The sequence below is a fragment of the Panthera tigris genome, chromosome B1 (assembly GCF_018350195.1).
Source record: "Panthera tigris isolate Pti1 chromosome B1, P.tigris_Pti1_mat1.1, whole genome shotgun sequence".
Classification (NCBI taxonomy): Eukaryota; Metazoa; Chordata; class Mammalia; order Carnivora; family Felidae; genus Panthera; species Panthera tigris.
This window is the reverse complement of record NC_056663.1, coordinates 101033132-101055412: the sequence shown is the minus strand read 5'-3', so window position 1 is coordinate 101055412 and position 22281 is coordinate 101033132. Positions and strand designations below refer to the sequence as shown.

The 22281-nt window shown below is 38.3% G+C and overlaps 2 protein-coding genes across 5 annotated transcripts in view; one reads left to right on the top strand and one right to left on the bottom strand.

The window, feature by feature from the left end:
* Positions 1–1422: 1422 nt before the first annotated feature.
* LOC102955925 (centrin-4) lies at positions 1423–4903 on the bottom strand. Its single transcript, XM_007087588.3, has 5 exons — positions 4792–4903; positions 3476–3613; positions 2973–3101; positions 2235–2363; positions 1423–1959 (listed from the first exon to the last, which is right to left on the bottom strand). Exons 1-5 carry the CDS (start codon positions 4792–4794, stop codon positions 1870–1872), a joined length of 489 nt encoding a protein of 162 aa, XP_007087650.1. The 5' UTR covers positions 4795–4903; the 3' UTR covers positions 1423–1869.
* Positions 4904–4938: 35 nt separating this feature from the next.
* The window catches only part of BBS12 (Bardet-Biedl syndrome 12), a 73857-nt gene continuing 56514 nt past the window's right edge, over positions 4939–22281 (top strand). For 2 of the 4 annotated variants that reach the window (XM_042983952.1, XM_007087587.3), the window contains exons 1-3: positions 4939–5247; positions 13398–13462; positions 15754–18075. In XM_042983952.1, coding sequence (XP_042839886.1) covers positions 15764–17905 — 2142 coding nt within the window. In that variant the 5' untranslated portion in view covers positions 4939–5247; positions 13398–13462; positions 15754–15763 and the 3' untranslated portion in view covers positions 17906–18075. Of the gene's footprint in view, positions 5248–12343; positions 12512–13397; positions 13463–15753; positions 18076–22281 lie in introns of all 4 variants that reach the window. The other 2 variants (XM_042983954.1, XM_042983953.1) reach the window with 2 other exon arrangements.

Here is a 22281-nt window from a genome sequence, read left to right as displayed (position 1 = left end):
GGATAGATGTGTCATCTGCAAATGGAAAGAATTTTATTTCCTCCTTTCTGGTCTCTGTTTTCTGCTTGCCTTAATGTACTGACTAGCACTTCTATACAATGTTGAATAGAAATAGTGATAAAGGACATTCTGTACTTGAGAGAACTGGGTTGATGAGACTTCTATTTAGAACTCTTTGAACTTATTCATGTGTATTTTTAAGTGTATTACCCACTTAAAAATATAAATCATTTAACAACTTAAAGGCCATAATTTTCACTTATGAAGCATACTTAGTAGTTATATTTTTCTTTACTATAGAAGGAAATGCTGCATAATTAGGAATTAAAGATCCTGTGGAACACTTAATGAGCATAAGCATAGATATGCCATTCCAGCACCAATTTAAAAAAAAACTTGTGTTGACAGAAGAAAATCGAGTCTTCGTTTCAGTGAGCTAAAAATGAACTGAGACAATTAAAGTTACATTTTCTGTAAGCCTGTCTTGCTCCAAAGACCATTACTTAGGTTTAGGAAATGGGGGTGTCCAGCAAGTGGCATCTGTTGCCTATTATCAGGAGCAGAAATCTGAGAGCTTCTGCCATTGCATCTTGGTATCAGGTTAGTTGTCAAGGAAAACACAATGCAGTCAACTACTTGATGGAACAATTCTTCACTCATATGAAGACCGAGTAGTATCAGTTTTAGTAGTGAATGTCAGTTTTCCATGCAAGAGGTCCCTCCCAGAAGCCGATCTAGGGCAATTGGCCTGTACGGACCCATCTTGTTGTTTAGCAACCCCTTGCCAAAGGGTATATCCTCTTTCCAAAGTGGAGTTGGCCAGGTGTCATATTACATACACAGGCACTGTAACACACACAATGCTTAAGCAGAAAAAAGTACACATTGAGTTTGAAGTGGAAAGATATTCAGACAATTCCAGCACAAGCTATAGAGACTATGTCTCTTGGTAAGAAGTGTTCTGGGCCCAAGACCCAGTCTTGTGTGACCCAGTGGGGAGTCAAAAGACTGTAGCTTCAGACTGCCTTTCTCAATAGATTGGCTCTTTCATAGGAAACAAAGTAAAATTACGAGAGTCACAATATTAAATGAGTTAGAAAATATATACTTAATTACCCTGAGAGTTTTTATCCATAGCAAAGCTTCATAATGAAGCATAAGGATACAAGATTTATAATCCATGTTTTATTATCTATGAGCAATTGAGCAATTTCTAAATTTCTCTGAACTTTACTTTTCTTGTATGTAGTAAAATGGAGCTAATACCACCAGCTTCCAAGTTGTAACATATTAACTGAGATAACATATGTAAAATCCCTACCACCTCCCAAGACAGTCATTAAATGCTCACCTGCAGGGTCAAACTTACAAGAAAATCTGGGTAGTATAAGTGCCTTTCTTTATAATAAGAAAACTAGCAAATAAAGTATTACTAGGCAATTTTATTTAATACTTTACATATCTGAATAACTGATTAAAAGTCAAATGTTTATCAGTTTTTAAAGAGTTGCACAAAAGGAAAATAATAGGGAAAGTAATAGCCTGTTTGCCAAATTCAATTGGATGTGGGCTCAGTTTCATTAAACCTAAAAAAAATTCTAAGTCTTTAGATGCTGAGACTCCAAAAAGTAGCAGTTGGAATTAATACTGGTTTTGGATTCACGATTCACAGAAATCATTATATTTTCTTTCTTGATGCTGTAGATGTTTAACAACATGTTGATAGAAGCCTAGCTTCTTGCATGGATTACACATCAAAACACCAATTTGCGCAAATAAATTAGAAATTGACAACAAATACATTCAGATATTATGGAACTGTATAACAAATACAAAGTTATTAACTTTCCAGAGGGATTAAAAAAAGTATTAATAAAGAGTGGTCTTTTTCATCATCCTCAAAAATTCTTCCTCACTTACTTCTCCATCCCTATCACGATCAGCTTCATCAAGCATTTCCTATAAAACAAAATGTAAATATGGTATGTGAAATCATTAAAAATGAATGATATAATATTCAAATATATATACAAATTTTATTTTGAATGTATTTGAGTCCATCTAAGGAATATTAAAATTGTAATAAAATTAAAATTGTAATATATTTTAATTATAATATATAAATTACAATTGTATATAAATATATATAAATTACAATTGTATATAATATATATAAATTACAATTGTATATATACATGTAAGTTATAAAAATTATAAAAATAAGTAAAATTTACCTGAAGTTCATCATCTGTTAAATTTTCCCCTAGTTCCTTAGCAACCCTCTTGATATTGTTTAGTGTTATGCTTCCAGTATCATCATCATCAAATAATTTGAAAGCCTTCAATATTTCTTCTTTCTCACTCTTTAAAAACAGAAACAACTAACTGTCATTAATCTTTCATTTATTTATTCTATCAAATTGGACTTATGGGTGTTTGAGGTCTAGAGCAGCAATCTGCCAAGTAGCTGCGTTCATTTACTGTTCTAACTTTTAACAATTATTCCAAGGCACTCACATCTGCTCTCAGGGTATTTAAATTCAGAATTTGTTAAAGTGGAAGAGGCAAGGGTGATAAAGATAATGGATCTCTATTAACTCCAGTAATTGATACCAGCTACCAAAAAATGTAAGCTCTAACAGGGAGGTTGTCTCATCCAATGCTCTCTAGAACAGTGCCTAGCAAAAATAGGCACTCAAGAGGTGTTTGCTGAACTCAAGGCTTCAACGTGCTGACCCCATTTTCTTTATCCAGCCATTTATCTTTATTATTTCCTAACAACCTTCTCCACACCGGACAGTCTTTATTACTACCCTGAAAACATCTTTAATCTTGCTATTCCTGTCTATCTAAATCCCACCCATTTTTAAAGACCTAGTTCCAATTCATTGATTGCTCCAGCCAAAAAAAAAAAAAAAAACAGTAGAAGGCTATTGCTTGTATTTCTTTGAAAAACAAAATCACTACTATACCATTTTTACACTCATTATGGCAAAAAAATCTTCGAAACTAATGGTGCCATTTCCTTCTTTGTCGATTTCAGCTATCATTTTTTTAATTTCTTCTTTCTTTGGTTCAAATCCTAAGGCTTGCATTGCAATCTGAAATAGAAAGCAAATAAATAATATGCCACGGTCTCATTCCTAGCTTTTAAATTACCTAATAATTACTAGATTTTCTCTTTTTTACTATGGACTAGGCATAAACCTAGAAAGTCAGGTCAGCAGGCCTAGGTTCCAATTCCACTATACCATAGGATATGTTACTGTTACACCCAGAGTTTTTGTTGTATTCATTCATAAAACAAGAATAAATGCCTAACAAGATATAATTTTGTTAGTATGGGGCAGGTGCATACACTGAAGGTGTAGGTGTCCACAATGAAGAGACTTTGTATCAAGCTTTTAGAAGGCTGCTGTTAAAGACTGAAAGATTTGTTTTTAAAATGTTTTAGAATTAGAAGTAATTTCAAAACCTTCAATTCTTTCACATCTATGGTTCCAGACCCATCAACATCAAATAAATCAAAGGCCTCTTTAATTTCTTGCTTTTGGGTTTCATTCAATTCAAGTTTTGCTGCTCTTTTCTTCCATTGGTCTGAACTTGTGGATGCCTGTAATAAACACACATGTGTGTGAAAAACTACGTAACAGGAAAAGTTACCAGAACCAGAAAAATTGATAAGTACATAAGCATGTTCAAGAACCCTATTCCCTAGTACATAATGACCATCAACAATTTCTACCTTTTCCTTTTGCTAACATTTATGCTATTAGTTATTAATATCTTGGTGGAAAGCTTGGTTCTTTTTACCACTTGTTTTTCCTTCAACCTAGTAGAACATTAGATGTTATGTCAGAATGGACTGGCCTTACTTGGTATATTTGAAAAAAAGTGTTTAAGGCATACCTTTTACCTAGGCCTATATATCTCATAATAAGATTTATTTTGTGGGATATGCTTGACTGAAACATGATATCCTTTCCCATCTTTTAGCGTACTTTCCTATATTGCAGAGGCTAAGAAATGAAAAAACTACATCTTCCAGGTGAAAAACTACTCCAGCGATCTGGATAAGAATAAATGTTGGGCCAATTATCAATATCCAGGTAAAGTGGAGGTCATCTGCCTGCTGTGTGCCATTTTCTGCTGGCAAGCAAGGTCACAGAGTTACTCCTGGGTTGTTCTGCAGCCTTATTTCAATATCTTGTCTCCCCATCTTTGGGTTAGGAAGCCGTAGCGGCAGAGACGGCAACTGGACTCCACGTTCCTGTGCACCTAGTCTCCAGTTTCGCGTGGTTTCGTTGTGGTAGCAGCAGATTCTTGATCCCTGGACCACAAATCCACTGGTGTGGTCTTCAACTCCACAGTTGAGCCTTCACAACCTTCACCTTCCCAACAGTAGCAGAATTCGTAGCTATCCCGGCCAGTCACTTTTTCGGAGGTCAGGACCTCTTTCCTAGAGACCTAGACCCTCCAACAGATTTTAAGTTTCTTATTCTCTGTATTCAATTCCTCTCTGGCCGAACAGTGGTTTCATTTCCATCATAGAACCTACAGCGGAGTGCTGGTATTAGCAGTTGGCGGGGATAAACTGGAGACCCGCTCTTGCGTCCTTAAGAGACACGGGCAATGTGCTGCTATTTGACCACGAGAGGAGTTACTAAACGACACTCGAGGATCAGGAGGCGAGTAATATATTTCACATACCAAAAGCAATTCCTTCTCTGCTCCGGGGAGAGATTTCAGCACCAGCCCTGGCCCAACAAGCGGTTACAGCTTCACACTCACCATGTCACCAACCGGTGCCCTCAGCCGGGACCTCCCGATCTCAGCCGCCGGCAGCGCAGCCCAACGGCTGTCTTCACAGTTCAGAAACCGTTGCTAAGGCCGCTCTCGCCTGCCTCACAAGCAGCCCCGCCCACCGAGGCCTACTGATTGACAGTAGTTCCACCCAATAGTCAGAAAAGAAGGCCCTTGAGGCCAGCCCCCTCTCCCTACTCTCTACCAATAGAGTAACGCTCTGCCTTTCCCAGCCAACCCTTAAGCAGAATTTTTCCTCTGGTTTCTTAGCGACCAGCCCCGCCCAGCCGGCCCTCTCGCCCCGCTTCGCGCATGCGCAAAATGCCGGCGGCGAAGGGGGCGTCTTCGTCCCGGAGCCCTGGCGTCCAAGGGCCGGCCAGGACCGCGACTGGAGGTGGGAAGCTGGGAACTGGAGCCTCGCGTGAAGATGGAGAAAAGAGCGAGGTTAGTAACGAGGTGCTTCCACTGACTGCTAAGTCTTCAGTGCAGCCTTATTTGCTTTTTTGACCTCTTCGTGCCCGGGGTTATGATTGAGAATCTAGGGCCTGGCGGGCCGGGTAAATTTGGTCCAGTTTTGGTTTACCATCCGACTGGGATTACCAGAGGTGGAGGGGACTGCCCTTTCCATGCGCCCCTAGATATTTCTCAACTTCCACAGTGTCTGGGGATTGGCCTTTAACATTTCCCTCTGGTTCGGAGAGATTCTGGCGCGGTAGGGGTATGACTGGAAAGAAGTGGGGATGGCGACTGGAAGGAAGCCGGATAAGGTGCTGTGATGCACCAAGCCTCACTGCATAGGAAAGGGTTTTTACCTGTGTTGTAGTATTTATTCGCCGAGCAGGACTTTGGCCCCACCCATATTACTGTCAGACAGACACCGCCCCCCATCCCCCACCTCATCCCCAGCCATTCCAATGGTTTGAATCCCAAGATTTGACCGGCTTTCCAGCCATATCCAGCATAGATCCATACTCATGAGTCAGTCACACACAAGTAGTCTGATAATCCAATAGACTCAGGATTTAGAAGCCCATAACTGCTGTAAATCAAAGCAAATTTTTGCCCAGAGGGCCAGACTTGCTGGTTTGCCCAATCATGAATCTGGTTAGGGACCAGCTTAAGGGTGGGAAAGAATGAGGTGGACCTCTGACTTCCTGGTAGGAATGAAGTGATGATAGCCCTTTAAAATTTCTAACCCTAATAGCTTACACATCAGGATTCTTTTTATGCCTTCTGCAGTACCTTCTGCAGAGTAAGTACTTTATTTAACAAAAATCATACAGGCTTCTCCAGCAGTGAGTGGATTCAGAAGGAACATTAACTTTTGCCTAGATTTTTTTCCCTTTATCCCACTTACTCCTTGAAGTTAGGGCAAGAAAAATGTGCAAAGTACATTCTTGAAGCAGTCTCCCAAATCACTGTTCATACTGTAGTAAATAGAAACATGGCACATTTTCTAAAACCATCATCCTGTCTGGTTCACATTATATCCTAGTCAGACATCCAAGCTTTGTAATCATAGATAAACAGCTCATTAGGATTCTGGAAAATAGGTAAGGTTATTCTAATATGAGAAGTTTTTTTTTTTTTTTTCTGTATTAAGTTGTCCCAGTGGAAATTAAAATGATGCAAGTTCAAGATATTTTGTGAACTAAGTAAAAATATTCATTCACTTATAATACAGCTGACTCTTGAACAACATGGATTTGAACTGTGTGGGCCCACTTACACATAGATATTTTTTTGGAGATTTGCCACAATTTGAAAAGACTCCCGGTTGAACCTCATAGCCTAGAGATGTTGAAAAATTTTAAGAAAAAGGTATTATTATAAAAACACAGTATATAATACATATGACATAAAATATGTGTTAATCGACTGCTTATGTTATTGGTAAGGCTTCCAAACAACAGTAGGCTATTGGTAGTTAAGTTTCAGGTGAGTTAAGAGTTATATTTGGATTTTCTGTTGTGCACTGATTGGTTGGGGCCCCTAACTCTCAGTGTTTAAGGGTTAACTGTGTATTGATTTTTCAGGCCATTGGTCTCACTGGGAAAGTTCCTTTTGATCACTTTCAAGGACATTTACTGCATCTTTTCTACTAATATTTTCAGGATTTCTGAGACCCAGAAATAGTGACCAAACATATAGAACCAGATTCTAACCTAGATAAAGTTTGATCTCATGGCAATTAAAAGGCTGAAGTAATATATTAACCTGCTTTTATATCACTTTATGATTTAGGTTCTTATATTTGGGAAATTAACTTCTAGTGAAAATGATTTTTTAATTATAGGCTCAGATTACAATTTCTAGGTCTTGGGTAGGAAGTACTTAGTCTTGAAAAATAGCTGTTATTAATGTAATTGTATTATAAAACAATAATAGTAATAATTAATCTAAGAAAATATTAAATCCATTGGCACTCTTAAGTAAATCTATAATTATTTAATACTTTCCACATGTACTGTGCCAACTATTGGGTGAGTTTGAAAGGAACTGAATGTAGAGTATAAAGAAGAATAAAAGCAACCCACAGATTAGTCGGGGAGAAAGGCACAGACACAAATACAGAATTTGAAATTCAGGGTGCTAAGTGCTTCAGTAGGTGTGTGTAGAAAGTGCTTGAGCACAGGAAAGAGGCACTGTTCCTTCCTGGTGCATTGGAGAAGGTTATATTCAAAATGTGGCATTTGCCTTGGGTCATGAAAGATACACAGCATTTGCCAAAGTGAAGAAAGGGTAGGATATTCAAATCTGAATATAGCATGTGTAAAAATGAAAATAAATGTGTCTTCTCGTGTGGCAAGATCATAGGGTTTATATGGAAGGGTGGAAAATGAGTCATAAATTACATTGAGGTCCAATTATGGGACACCTATGTCAAGCTAGGGAGTAAAGATTTTATTTTATAAGATAAACAGATGTTTTTAGACAATGGAGTGCTTTGATTAGGTTTGTGCTTTTCAAAGATAATTCTGACAACCATGTGAAGGAGGTACCGTTTTGGAATCATGGGATCTCAACTAAGACAGTGCCATATAGGAATCACATCAACTCTAAAGGTGATTGAAACTTAAATTTGTGGTGGGGGAATACTGACAGCACCATCTGTTTAATCTTTTCAGTTTTGTACTTAAAAGTTAAGATTTAGCAAATATGGTGAAAGCCATTTCTTCATTTGCTCACCAGATACTTCTTGAGTGTCTGCAGTATGTCAGACAATATTTTTGTTATGTGGGATACCTCAGTGACTAAAATTATCCTCCTGGGAATTAGATTTCAACAGAGGGAGATAGCTGAGAAATAATAATAGGTATGTAAACTGTGTACTATTTTATAAGGTGATAAATGTTATGGAAAAAAAGGAAGTAGAGCAGTTAACAGGAATCCAAGTAGTTAAAGTTCATCCAAACAGTTAAAGGGAATTCTACACTTAGAAAGGAAGAGCTTGTGGTGTTAAATAGGGTGCCCAAGCGTGGGCCTCGTTGAAAAGGGGAAATTTGAGTAAATACTTAGAGGTGGCAAGGCAATAGATTTCCCAGGGAAGAGCATCCCAGAAAGTGGGAGCAACTAGAACAGAAATTATAAGTTAAGGAGCGTGCCTTGCATGTTCCAGGAACAGAAAGGAGGCCAGAGCCAAGTGCTCAAGGGATAGTGTAGTAGGAAACAAAGAGGGGTAAGAAGGAGGGGTGCAGATTACTAGGGCTTAAAGACTTTAATTTTCATTCCTGGTGAAATGGGAAGGCATTGCAGTATTTTGAGCAGAGAAGTGAAAGGATCTGAGTTAACTGTTTAAAAGGAGTCCTGTGTGAGACAAAGGAGCAAAAGCCTTTATGTTCCAAGTTGAAGGTTTTTTAAGTAATGGAATCATATGATTAGACTGCTATATTAGGAATAGATGAGATACGCAAACTATTGATTTTGATGATGACAAAAGCTAATCATACCTGTCAGAAAATAATAGTATTTTTAAAAATTCAACTCCTAAAAAGCATTGCATGTCTTAGTATTCTAAAACAAATTCCATATACAGGACTAGACATGATAAGAGGAAAAGAAAGCTGCTTCTGATGTCAAAACCCAGTGAAGTAGTATGAATGCTTCTATTACAGCTTTAAAATGTTCAAGAAACATTAAGCTGACAAGTAAAGTTGTTAAGGATCTCAATAATAAAATAGCTGTTTGTGGAAGACACTGGTGCTGATGTATCTCAGAACAAGAATCAGAGTGTGTCAATTCAATGCCAAGAATAGTTACCAGAGGTGTTTTTATCTTTGGAATTATGTATTTCACCATCCGCTTGACTGTCGTTGCCTTTTTTATACTCCACTTTTTAGAAGATGAAGGATTTTTATTTTATGCTAATTAACTAATCTCTCTAAAATAATTACTTAGGAGCTTTTCTAACCTTAGGAATGCTAAGACTGGCTTTTTTTTTTTTAATTGCTGCTGAAACAAAATAGTCTTCAAATGCTGAAACAGCATTTCTCTTGAATATTTATTTATTTGTTTATTCATATTTTATTGAGTAGAATTGACACACAGTGTTACATTAGTTTCAGGTGTACAACATAGTGATTCCACAGCTCTGTATGTTATGCTATGCTTATCACAAGTGGAGCTACCATCTGTTGCCGTACAACACTATTACAATACCATTGACTATATTCTTTATGTTGTACTTTCATCCCTGTGACTTATTCCTTCTATAATTGGGAACCTGTACCTCCCACTCTTCTTCATCCCTTTTTAACCATTCCCTTCCCTCCAGCAACCACCAGTTTGTTCTCTGTATTTATGGATCAGTTTCTGCTTTGTGGTTTGTTTTGTTTTTTTAATTTTACATATAAGTGAAATAACTGAATATTTTTTAGATCAGTTTTATGTAACTTTTTGTCTGTAGATTAGTTTTAGTAATTTCGTGTCTTCTCTTGGAAAACCTTTTTCACATAAATTAAATACAGACTTTGAAAGCTTGAGTAAGTTTGAAATAGCCCGTGGCTTTTTTCCTTTTGTTCTAAATTCTCTGTAACTTTTCCATTCATATAGTAATATCTTGTGATTTAAACATAGTATAGAGGGGGCACCTGAGTGGCTCAGTTGGTTAAGCAGCCTACTTTAGCTCAGGTCATGATCTCAAGGTGAAACGCCCAGAGTCCAGGAGACCCCAAAAACGAACCACCAGAGTCCAGAGTCAAAGCTAAGCAGCAAGGGTCATTTATTGCAGGTTCGAACCTGGACCTCTGCGCACTTGTTGCCGGTGACGCTAAGAGGCCCCGAGAGAGGTTTTTACAGCCCTTTTGTAGACAGGTACAAACAAGTCATGGGGAAATCAGGGATTTTCCACAGTTACAGAGCTGTGATTGGTTGATGTTTAAAGTTGGACACTTAGCAGTATTCGATTGGTTCCTGCCTTTAGGTCAGACCATAACTGGGGGTACGGGTATCTCAATGATTGATCAGGAATACACGGGCGCACCAAGCAACAATGATTGATCAGGAATACACGGGGGCGCCAAGCAATTGTACAGAAGCGGAACAAGCTGGTTAGGCTTGGTTAGGTTTCAGTTTCCCGTAACTTAAGCTTTTAAGTTTCAGTTTTCTCAGGCCTCTCAAAGGGTCGGGAGTTCAAGCCCCATATCAGGCCCTCTGCTGTCAGTGCAGAGCCTGCTTCGGATCCTCTGCCCCACTCTCTCTCTGCCCCTCCCCTGCTCATGCTTTCTCTCTCACTCTCAAAAATAAATAAATATTTAAGAAAAAAAAAAAGGCGGATTGTTAAAAAAATTTATAGAGAGGAAACCATAACAGAGACTCTGATGCTTAGAGAAAAAAGGGCATAGCCATATTAAGGGTATGAACAGGTTTAGAAGAAGGCAATAAGGGGCGCCTGGGTGGCTCAGTCAGTTGAGCGTCCGACTTCGGCTCAGGTCATGACCTCACGGTTTGTGAGTTCAAGCCCCGCATCGGGCGCTGTGCTGACAGCTCAAAGCCTGGAGCCTGCTTCAGATTCTGTGTCTCCCTCTCTCTCTGCCCCTCCCCTGCTCATGCTCTGTCTCTGTCTCTCTCTCTCTCAAAAATAAATAAACGTTAAAAAAAAATTTAGAAGAAGGCAATAAGGTTTGGAAGTGGGAAATGCAATGGAAGATTCTACAGAAGAGAGGGTGAATTGCTATCATGTTGGGTAGAGGGGCAGCCAGAAGGTAGTATTGTATGGTAGTTAATAACATGGGACTTTGGTTTTAGACAAATCTGGGTTTTAGTTCATAACCTATTACTTACTAGCTGTGAGATTTTGTAAGTTACTTAACAATTTTTCATTTTCATAGGCTTTTTGCACCTCATTATATTGTGAGAACTATATTACATAGTGCATGTAAAGTACCTCATACTTAATAAGCTCTCAAAACATGTTAGAAATTAGAAACAAGCAAAAAGCCAGTCATTTTAAGCTTGTCTTTTCAACAAATTATTCTAGAGCAACTGGATATCCAGGAAGGAACAAAATGACCCCTACCTCACACCATTTACAAAAAATCAGTTTAAGATGAATTGCAAACATAAATGTAAAAGCTAAAACAAAAAGAGCAGAGTTGGAGTTTCACACTCCCTTGCTTCAAAACTTGCCACAAAGCTATAATAATCAAAAAAGTGGTCCTGGCATAAGGATGGACATATAGACCAATGAGATAGGATTGAAAGTCCACAAATAAACCCAAAAGTCTATTGCCAATTGATTTTTGACAAAGATGCCAAAACCACTCAATGGTGAAAGAATAGTCTTTCAATAAATGGTGCTGGGACAATTTGACATCCAATGCAAAAGAATGAAGTTGGTCCCCTACTTCACCCCATATAGAAAAATCAGATGTATCAATTAACATAAGACATAAAACTATAAAATTCTTTGAGGAAAACACTGGGTCAGATCTTTGTGACTTTGGATTTGGCAGTATATTCTTAAATATGACACCAAGAGCATGAGCAACAAAGAAAAAATAGACAAATTAGGCTTCATTAAAATGGAAAACTTTTATGCATCAAAGTACCTTATCAAAAAAGTAGAAAATACAACATACAGAGAGAAAATGTCTGTAAGTTGTATTCTGATAAGGTTCTAATTTCCAGAATATATAAAGAACTCTTACAATTCAACAACAAAAAGAGAGCCCAATTTTAAAACGGGCAAAAGATTTGAATAAATATTTCTCCAAAGAAAAAATGTAAATGGCCAACTGGTAAATGAAAAGATGCTCAACATCATTAGTCATTAGAGAAATGCAAGTCAAAATCACAATGAAATATCGCTTCATATCCACTAAGATGTCTATTTAAAAACAATAACAAAACAAAAAAAAATGGAAGATTTGTATTGGTAAGCATACTGGGTTTGAATAGTGTTCCTTCAAAATTTATATCTACCCAGAATCTCAGAATGTGATTTTATTTAGAAATGGGGTCTTTATAGAACTTGTTAGTTAAGATGAGGTCATAGTAAATTAGGGTGGACCCTAAATACAATGACTTGTGTCTTTTTAAGAAAGCCATGTGAAAGAGAAGCAGATATTCAAGTTTTGTTACCAAAAGCCACGGACCTCCAGGAGGCAACTCGAAGCTGGAAGAGATTTTTCGAGAGCCTTCAGAAGGATCATGGCCCTGCAGACACCTTGATTTCTTCTGGACTCCAGAACCATGAGAGAATAAAAATGTATTGTTTTAAGCCACCCTGTTTTTGGTAATTTAGCGTAGCTGCCCTAGGAAATCAATACAGCAGGGATGTGGAGAAATTTCTTGCTGGTGAGAAAGTAAAATGGTTTAGCTGCTATAGAAGACAGTTTGGTGGTTCCTCAGAAGGTTAAACATAAAATTACCATGTGACCACTCCTAGGTATATACCCAAAGTAATTGAAAACAGATATTCAAACACTTGTACACAAATGTTGATAACAGCACAAATTCACAATAGTCAAAAGGTAGAAACAATTCAAATATTTATCAGCAGATAAATAAACAAGATGATATATACATACAATAGAATATTACTCAGCCCTAAAGGGAATGAAGTATTGATACATAATACAGTGTGGATAAACCTCAAAAACATTATGCTCAGTGAAAGAGTATTGTGTGATTCTATTTACATGAAATATCCAGAATAGGTAAATCCATAGAGACATAAAGCAGATTGGTTGCTAGAGGCTGGAGGAGAGAACAGGAAGAGAATGTTTAATGGCTTTAAGGGTTTTCTTTTGGGGTGAGGGAAATGTTTTAGAACTAGATAAAGGTAGTGATTGTACAACACTGTGAATGTACTAAGTGACACTGAATTGTACATTTTAAAATGGTTTATGTTACGTGTTCACCTCATTTAAAAAAAAAAAAAGATTAAAACCATGACGTTTTTAGAAGAAGTATAGAAGAATATCTTTTGTAGTCAAGGGTAGGCAAAACTTTTAAAAATAGAACCCAGTAAATGATAATCTTTTATAAAAAGATAAGTGAACTAGGGAAGTAGATTTTCAGGCAATACTAAGGGCCACTTGAGGTTTGAAATGACACCAGTATGGTTGTGTGTGTTTTTCTGTTTATTTCAGCTGTACCAGGGTAAGCATGGAGTAGACAGAGAGTTGGATTTCATCAGGCTTTGTGACTTTGCAAGGTGAGTAGGATGAACCTAAAGAGGGATAAGGATTTTGAGGGTATATGTGCAAGGGAGTGATTGTAATTGACAAATAGGAATTTAGAATTTAAACTGAGTAAGTCGAGAATTGATAATATGGGGGTGAGGGGTAAAGGACAGCAAAAACATGCTAAGATCAGATCATTGTAAGATATCATGGGTCTCAGGATTAGAGTATTAGAGTCCTAGAATATATTTTTATGCTGTCTAGGGATATGTCTGAGTGTATCAAGAGTTTTATTTTTATTTTACAGAATTGAAATTTTCACAAAAGAGCATTTGTACCTGATTTCAGACAACTCATTGAACATTTTCCTAGGCTGTGCTCACTTTTCTCTAGTCCTTGAAAGCTTATAGGAAGCTACTCTTGAGGAATAGTTGTGTTATGGCTTCCTCCTGATCTTAAGGTATCTCAAATGGTAGTGTTCCTCAGCTTCAAGGATGAATCTAGGTATTCTAGAAACAAATTTATCTGGGGCACGTGGGTGGCCCAGTCAGTTAAGCGTCCGACTTCAGCTCAAGTCATGATCTCATGGCTTGTGAATTCAAGCCCCATGTAGGGCTCTTGCTGACAGCTCAGAGCCTGGAACCTGCTTCGGATTCTGTGTCTCCCCTCCCTTGCTTGCACTCTGTCTCTCTCTCTCTCTCTCTCTCAAAAATAAATAAACATGAAAAAACAAAATTTAAGTCATCCTAATTGCCAAGGCGCCTGGGTGGCTCAACTGGTTAAGTGTCTGACTTTGGCTCAGATCATGATCTCGCAGTTTTGGCTTCGAGCGCTGCATGAGGCTCTGTGCTGACAGCTCAGAGTGTGGAGCCTGCTTCAGATTCTGTGTCTCCCTCTCTTCCTGCCCTACCCCTGCTTGCGCTCTGTCTCTCTCTTTCAAAAATGAATAAGCGTTAAAAAAAAGAATAATTAAATAAATAAATCACCCTAATTGCCATACATCATTTTAAAAAGCTTCTGAAGAAAAGAGAAAAGAAAGAAACAAATTTATCAGATGAAAAGCAAAACTCTGAATTGTTTTCTTTTAGATATTTTGGATTTAAAGGATTGAGATAAAAAATATCACTCAAAGAATTACAAAGTCTTAGAATTAGAAGAGAAGTTTATATTATTTATAATTTCAGTTCTAGTGCTTTAACTGACAGCTCATATTTCATAAGACAGGTCATTTTATTATAGACAGCTTTTCAATTGGGGGTATTTGTTAAAAAATTCTTTTTACTGGGAGAAAGTTTTTCTCTTGTAAGTTCTTACTAGTCTTAGATGTAGATTTTGAAATATTATGTGGAAAAAGCCTAATAGCTCTTGAACTTCTCTTTAAGTAGTATTTTTCCCCATTACATTCTAACCAATAACCAAGTCCATCTTCTCACCTGCATCCCTCTTCCACATTCCTTATCTAGATAACTGTAGATGATTCTTAGCCGGCCTCTCTGCCTCCAGTCAGGCACCCATCCAGTTCATTCTCTGTGCTGTTATCAGAGTGGTGCTATTTCCAAAACACTAGTAGTAGTAGCAGTAGTACTCAGAAGGGATTATGTGCCAGGCACTGTTGTAAGCACTGTACTCGTTTACTCCTTATAATAACCCTAAGAAGTAGATTGTGCTATTTTCCTCAGTTTCCAGATGCAAAAGCAGGATAGAGTAGTTAAATCATTTGATGAAGTCTACACAGCTGGTAAGCATTAGAGCCAAGTTCAAGCCCAGACTTCTAGATTGAGAGCGCAGGCTTGCAAACTCTACATCAAGCTGTTTCTTAATCTTCCTTACTTAAAACACTTCAGTGATTGATTCCCATTATTGGGTCGGGTTTGACATGGCACATGATGCCCTTCATGCTCCAACCTGTTTCTCTTCTAGAGCTTCATCTCCCATTTCTCACTACTTTCTTTATATTCCTGTGAAACTAAACTACTTGTATCACCCAAATACACTGTTTTTTCACATATATGTGCATTTACTACCACCTCCTTCAATTTGCTCTTTTGGATTGTTCTTCAAGACTCATTTCAGGCATTGCTTCTTCTGGAAACACTACCAGGATTATTACCTGCATGATTGAATGAAGTGTTTCTTACCCACATGCCCATACCTTTATCACAATATCATTATAATACAGTAACATTGCACTGACCGTATTTAATGGAAACTATGTATATCAGAAACTCCTCAAAGGCAGGGCTTATATCGGATTTTTCTTTTATGAGCAATTATAACCATGAAGTACACTGAATAAAGTTCCAAGTTTTTATTTTATTTGCAGATGAGGATTCATGGTGATGGCTTGCAGGGTCATAAATAAAAGAAGGCATGTGGGACTTCAGCAGCTTTCATCATTTTCAGGAACAGGAAGAACCTTCCTAGGCCCAGTAAAATCATCTAAATTTATTATTGATGAAGAGCGTCATGAAAGTATATTAATCAGTTCAGTAGTAAGACTTCTTGAAAGTTTGGATTTAACGAGTGCAGTGGGACAACTTCTCAATGAAGCAGTTCAAACACAAAATAACACATATAAAACTGGAACCAGTACCCTTTTGTTTCTTGTCGGTGCATGGAGCAGTGCCGCTGAAGAATGTCTTCATTTGGGTGTCCCCATTTCATTAATAGTGTCTGTAATGTCAGAAGGCTTGAACTCTTGCATTGAAGAGGTAGTTTCCCTTCAAGTACCTATCCACAATGTATTTGACCATATAGACAGCACAAAGACATTTTCTGGACTTGAAACATGTAGTGTCAGTTTGTGTCCTTTTCTACAGATCCCTTCAGATACTGGTTTACAGAAGGCGCATGATCTCAAGGATGTTGCCTCTCCATCATTGACCGTTTACAACCTTTCTGGGATACCCGTTAGATCACCTAAACTCTTTAGACCTCAGGCTGAAGATGAAGCAAATAAAAACACATCACAGAATCCTCAAACTCTGAAAAAGAGTCTGCTCGCCGACAGCTGCTGTGGAAAGTCAATACTAATCCACAGTAGGCATTTTAATAGGACAGATAGTAATTGGTGGATAAACAAACCAGAGGGATTTCTAGAACAACATGGTGCAGCTACTCCCCGTACTTACAGATGTAATGATTTGGTAGAGTTGGAGATGGGTTTGAGTCATGGAGATCACAACAGCATGAAATTAGTAGATGAAGCAGTTCGACTACAATTTCAGAATGCAAGTACGCAACAAGGCAACTGTACAATACCATTTATGTTCGACATTTCAAGAATCTTCACTTGCTGTTTACCCGGTGTACCTGAAACTTTTTCTTGTGTCTGCCCAGGATATATCACTGTTGTATCAATATCTAATACTACTCTGATCAAGGAATTGCAGAATCAGCCTGTCCAGATTATTCTCATTGAGGGTGACCTCACAGAGAATTATCGCCACCTGGGATTTAATAAGGCTGCAAATATTAACACGCTATTAGAAAGCATGAAGGTTCAACAAGACAGCTCAGAAGAACAATGGGAAGATTATGTATTACAGGTATTAATCAAGTTCAATGTGAACCTTGTCCTGGTACAAGGAAATGTGTCTGAAGACTTAATTGAAAAGTGCATGCACAGTAAGCGGTTGGTAATTGGCTCAGTGAACAGCAGTGTGATGCAGGCTTTCGCGGAAGCTTCAGGAGCAGTACAGGTGGCCTACATTACACAAGTGAATGAAAATTGTGTGGGCAGTGGGGTCTGTGTGACCTTCTGGAGAAGTATTCCCTCAGATGTCATAGATAGGATCAACATACTGACAATCATGATAAAAACAGAAGGAATTAATTTGGTTACAGTAGTGCTCACTAGCCCACTCCCTGCACAGATGCAAGCCAAAGAAGACAGGTTCTGGACTTGTGCCTATCGTCTGTATTATGCTCTAAGAGAGCAAAAGGTCTTTCTTGGAGGTGGCGCAGTTGAATTTTTGTGTCTTAGCCATCTTCAAATTCTTGCAGAGCAATCACTGAGTAAAAGAAACCACGTCTGTTCAGGATGGCTTCATAATACTTCCTCTTGGCTGGCCTCATCTCTGGCACTATACAGATCAACTGTGCTGAAATGCCTGGCAAATGGATGGCACAAATACCTTTCAGCTCTCATGTATAACACTGCCAATTGCTCATCAGAATTGGGAGCCAGCACAGTCATTCAACAACATCTACAAAGTGCCACAGACTCTGGCTCTCCTTCATCTTACATCTTGAATGAATACAGTAAACTAAATAGTGGAATTTTTAATTCAGGCATTTCAAATAAACTGGAACAGATTCCAAGCGTTTATGACATTGTTACACCAAAGACTGAGGCGTGGCGCCGAGCTTTGGATTTAGTGCTTTTGGTACTTCAGACAGACAGTGAAATTATTACTGGACTTGGACACACACAGATAAATTCACAGGAAACAGAGGGCTTTTTATTTTTGTAGTGTTATTGGCTAAGTCTTTGGAAAATAATCTTTTATAATGTATCTTGCTAATAAATTTCCTAGTAGCCAAGTCATAGTGCCTAAAATGCCAGCTGTTACCAAGAAGAAAATTACTGATGTCTGTCAACAACTGCAGGGTCTGAGATTTCACCAGACTTACAGGCTAACAGGTGAGCCTGTTACTATTTCATGGGATGCTACAGGATACATGAGACACCTGGGCCAGAGACAAAGCACTTTTGTTATTCACAAGCAAAAGTGGTAGCCAGGGCTTCCTGTTGGTTTGTATCAGTGATGGAAGCCAGCACACACACAGTGATGGAACCCACACACAGTGGGTTGTGTTATAGAAAAGGAACACTGAGCTTGGGACTTCCACTGCTTTTATAGTCAACAGAAACAATCCTGTTCTTTGTCCAGGGGGAGTTGTTACCTCATGCCTCAAGGTTATTCAGTGTAAATACAAGCCAGAGACATGGACTGGGTAAAGGTCAGGTCCTTGTATTCATGGCATACCCAGAAATATGCAGTGTCACTCAGAGCCCATAATGGATGGCCTCTTCCAAATACTCACTCCTTAACCTGATGTGCTCTTGGCCAAACTTGAATTTTCATGTAAGAATGCCACTCTCTTGGCTAGTCCAATTAATCTGACAGGTTGTTTAGTCAATACCAAATCTATTTAATTAGTTTCATATAGCAGTCAATTAAGGCTACCGTCAGACTCTGAGCAGCAGGATGAAACTGGTCTGTAGTATTTATCTCAGTGACGCCCCCTAGGGTCTTGAATTTAGTCAATTTTAAATTCCAAGGGAGGGGTGTCTTTTTATTAGCATGAATGTACTGTAAGACCAATGTGTCATACGTTATGACCCATGCCAGGAAGCTTTGACTGAGTTGTTAATCTTCAATGTCACTGACAAAATTACAGGAGGTAATAGATGGCCAAAACACATCCCCAATCCCTAATGGAGAGACCTACTGTGACCCATTTTCCCCACATACAAGCACATCCCAACAGGGCGAGGTCACTGTACTTAAAGATTTGTTGTGAAACCTAATTTGAATAACCATTATGTGATTTGATTAAGTCACATAGGTAGTGTCAGTGGTTGCAGCCTTATTGCTATACATGGCGAAATCCAAGGCTACTCAAACATTAATAGAAGTATAAAATCAGTCAGATTGAAACTAGGTTGTCCTGGTTCCTGTGTTTGTACATTTTCACATCTAGAAGCTGCCATTGATAGCATTATGAACTGCCTCCAATACTGAATAAGAGTCTTATTAAGGAGACAACTTTTGTTTGTTTGGCTCTCAGAGGAATTAAGTGCTATTACTCTGTCTAAATAATCTTGAGAAACTACTTGGCAAACAAAGTTCTGAATTTTGTTCAGGTTTATCAGCCACTTTTACTGGTAGAAGAAGATAATAGCCACAGTCAGAGCTACTGATCATTGACACAGGCTTCTAACTTAACCACCAGAACCATCATCTATCTAGTGAACATTTGGGACATCAGAACATTGAGGCAGTCACACTAAATCCCAACCTGCCAAAGGATTAGGGTAGGTTAGGGCGTGGTAGTAGATGGCAGGAAGTTTGTCTCATTTCTCTACATGCAGTAATACCCTGAATGGGAAAATGTCCTCTGGCACTTTATGACCATTTATAATATAACCATGTTATATATTTTCATACAAATTTATTCTAATCTTAGTTTTGACTTTAGTCACTTTTTCCCCCTATGGGAACATGGACAAAGAAGTTTAACACTGGCACATTAGGGTCTTTAACAGTTGCCAAGAGATTGTTATCTGCCTGCATCCAAGGAGGCTCTTTTTTTCTTTCTTGGCCCTTGTCTTCAGTGTTGATGTCAACTTCTTTCCTGGGCACTTCCCAGTATCTGGGGAACACCCAAACTGGGGATCTTTCTTTTTGCCCTCCATATAACACTGTACCTCCTCAGTGTCCTACAGCCCTTGGTACCTTTGACCACCCTATGCCTAATACCAATTTCCCCTAGAATGGGAACTTGGGCACCTGTATCTAACAGAGCCACTTTCTTCCCCCAAGTTTCCCCACCACACCTGGCTTTTTCCTTAAAGCAGCTAAGGTCAGGGTGAAGGAGTTACCAAGAAGTGCAGAGGGAGAGAATGGTTCTGTGCCAGTAAGCAATGCTTTGCATTTAATTTTGGTTTTGATCAGCTGCCCAACTTGTGCTCAACAAACCTACAATTTTGATCTGCTCAAAGTTTTAGTTACTCATTGCTGGCAGCATTTGTTTCAGTTTTGAGGACCCCTTGACTTAGCAGCCACAGTCAAATTTCTTCTTGGCTAGAGCCATGGGGGATGCTGCCTTGTTATATTAATATTGTTTCTTTTCCCACCCTGAGGCGAGGGAACAACAACCAATACATGATTTGACTGGTTTGTTTTAATCTTACTTCACATTGCTTATCCTCCAAACATAATTTAAGAGTGGGGGTACAGTGTGACAGTGGGAACTTATATTCCCCTTCCCCTTTCCAACTACTTAGGTGAAAACATTTACTGTTGGATCTCAGGAAGACTTATCTCTCTCAACCCAGCCCATTGGGTCCCTCATCTTTTCCAGGAAACTATGGCTTTCTCAGCCAAAACTGTCAAGAACTGGCAGGGTCTGAGATTTTGCCCTGTTTACAAGCTAACAACTAAAATTCCATGGGATACTGGCAGGAGACATGAGACTTCTGGGTTGGAAACAAATGGTTGTATAGTAGGCAGAGCTTCATGTTGATCCTCTGTCTTTCCAAGTCCCACAGGGGTACCATAAAAGCCCATGATGAATTCCTGCATATACAATGTGTTGTGTTATAGAAGAGGAACACCTAACTTAGGCAATTCACAACTTTTACAGTAAGCAGAAGTAAGCCTGTTCTTTGTCTGGAGTGAGATATGTCATCATTGAAGGTGACTCACTGGAAACACATCCCTGAGAAATGACCTGGAAAAAGAGAGCTCAACAAACAAAACAAAAAACAAAACCAAGAGAGCTCAAACTCAGCAAGAAAGTGCAGGGATGCTGAGAGCCCATCACAGAGCTCTATTGCTACTTAGTCATAAATCGAACATTGTAAGAACCAAATTATGTGTGGAGTTGAATATTAGAAGAGCTCTGGGGAAATAATATAGTAATTAAATTATTAATTACCTACCATGTTCCAGGCACTATTCTAAATTCTTTACATATTGTATTAATTTGCTAGGGTTGGCATAACAAAATAGCACACATTAGGAGGCTTAACAGAAATTTATTATCTCCCAAATCAGGGGACTAGAAGTCTGAGATCAAGGTGTTGGCAGAGTTGGTTTCCTCCGAGGCCTCTCTCCTTCACTTGTAGATGGATGTCTTCTCCCTGTGTCTTCATGTCTTCCCTCTGTATCTGTATCCTAATTTCCTCTTCTTGTAAGGACACTAATAATGGATGAGGGCCCTCCCTAATGACCTCATCTTTATTTAATTACCTCTTTAAAAAGCCTGCCTCCAATACAGTCACATTCTGAAGTACTGGGGACTAGGACTTCAACAAATGAATTGAGTGGGACACAATTCAGCCATAACACATATTACCTCTATCTTTGAAACATTTTCTCCATTGTATAGAGGAGGAAATGAGCTTAATAATGTTAAGAAACTTGCCCAAAATCTTACAGCTAGTAGGTAGTAGAACAGGAATTTACACTAAGATTTTATCTGCTCCAAAATGTATTTCTAAGTATTAACTGTGATAGGAAGCTTTTTCTGTAAAGTAACAATAACAAAACAAGAAAAGAGAATGTCTAGTTTATAGCGATAATTTAAATATATTAGAAAATATAATTTGGTTATCCTCTACTTAGGTAAAAGAATATAATTTTTGGTTTAATAGTTGTCTTAAATGTGATCACATGAAAACTTTGCACAGATCATCATTCTAGTTATATATACTGTCTTCAAAGTTAAAATAACATTAAGTGTTGAACTGTTTTTTAAAATAAAGTGTGTTATTTTACTTGTGTAGGTATCGATACTTTTACTCTCCTGTATACCATTAACACTTAGTGGGGTTTTGTTTGTGTTTTTTTTTTTTAATTTTTTTAAGTTTTTTTAAAATTTATTTTTGAGGCAGAGAGAGACAAACCATGAGCAGGGGAGGGGCAGAGAGAGAGGGAGACACAATCCAAAGTAGTTTCCAGGCTCTGAGGTGTCAACACAGAGCCCGATGTGGGGCTCGAACTCACAGACTGTGAGATCATGACCTGAGCCGAAGTCGGACGCCCAACCAACTGAGCCACCCAGGTGCCCAACACTTAGTTTTTGTTAAAGTATTATGAAAATTATGAGCGCCACTAAT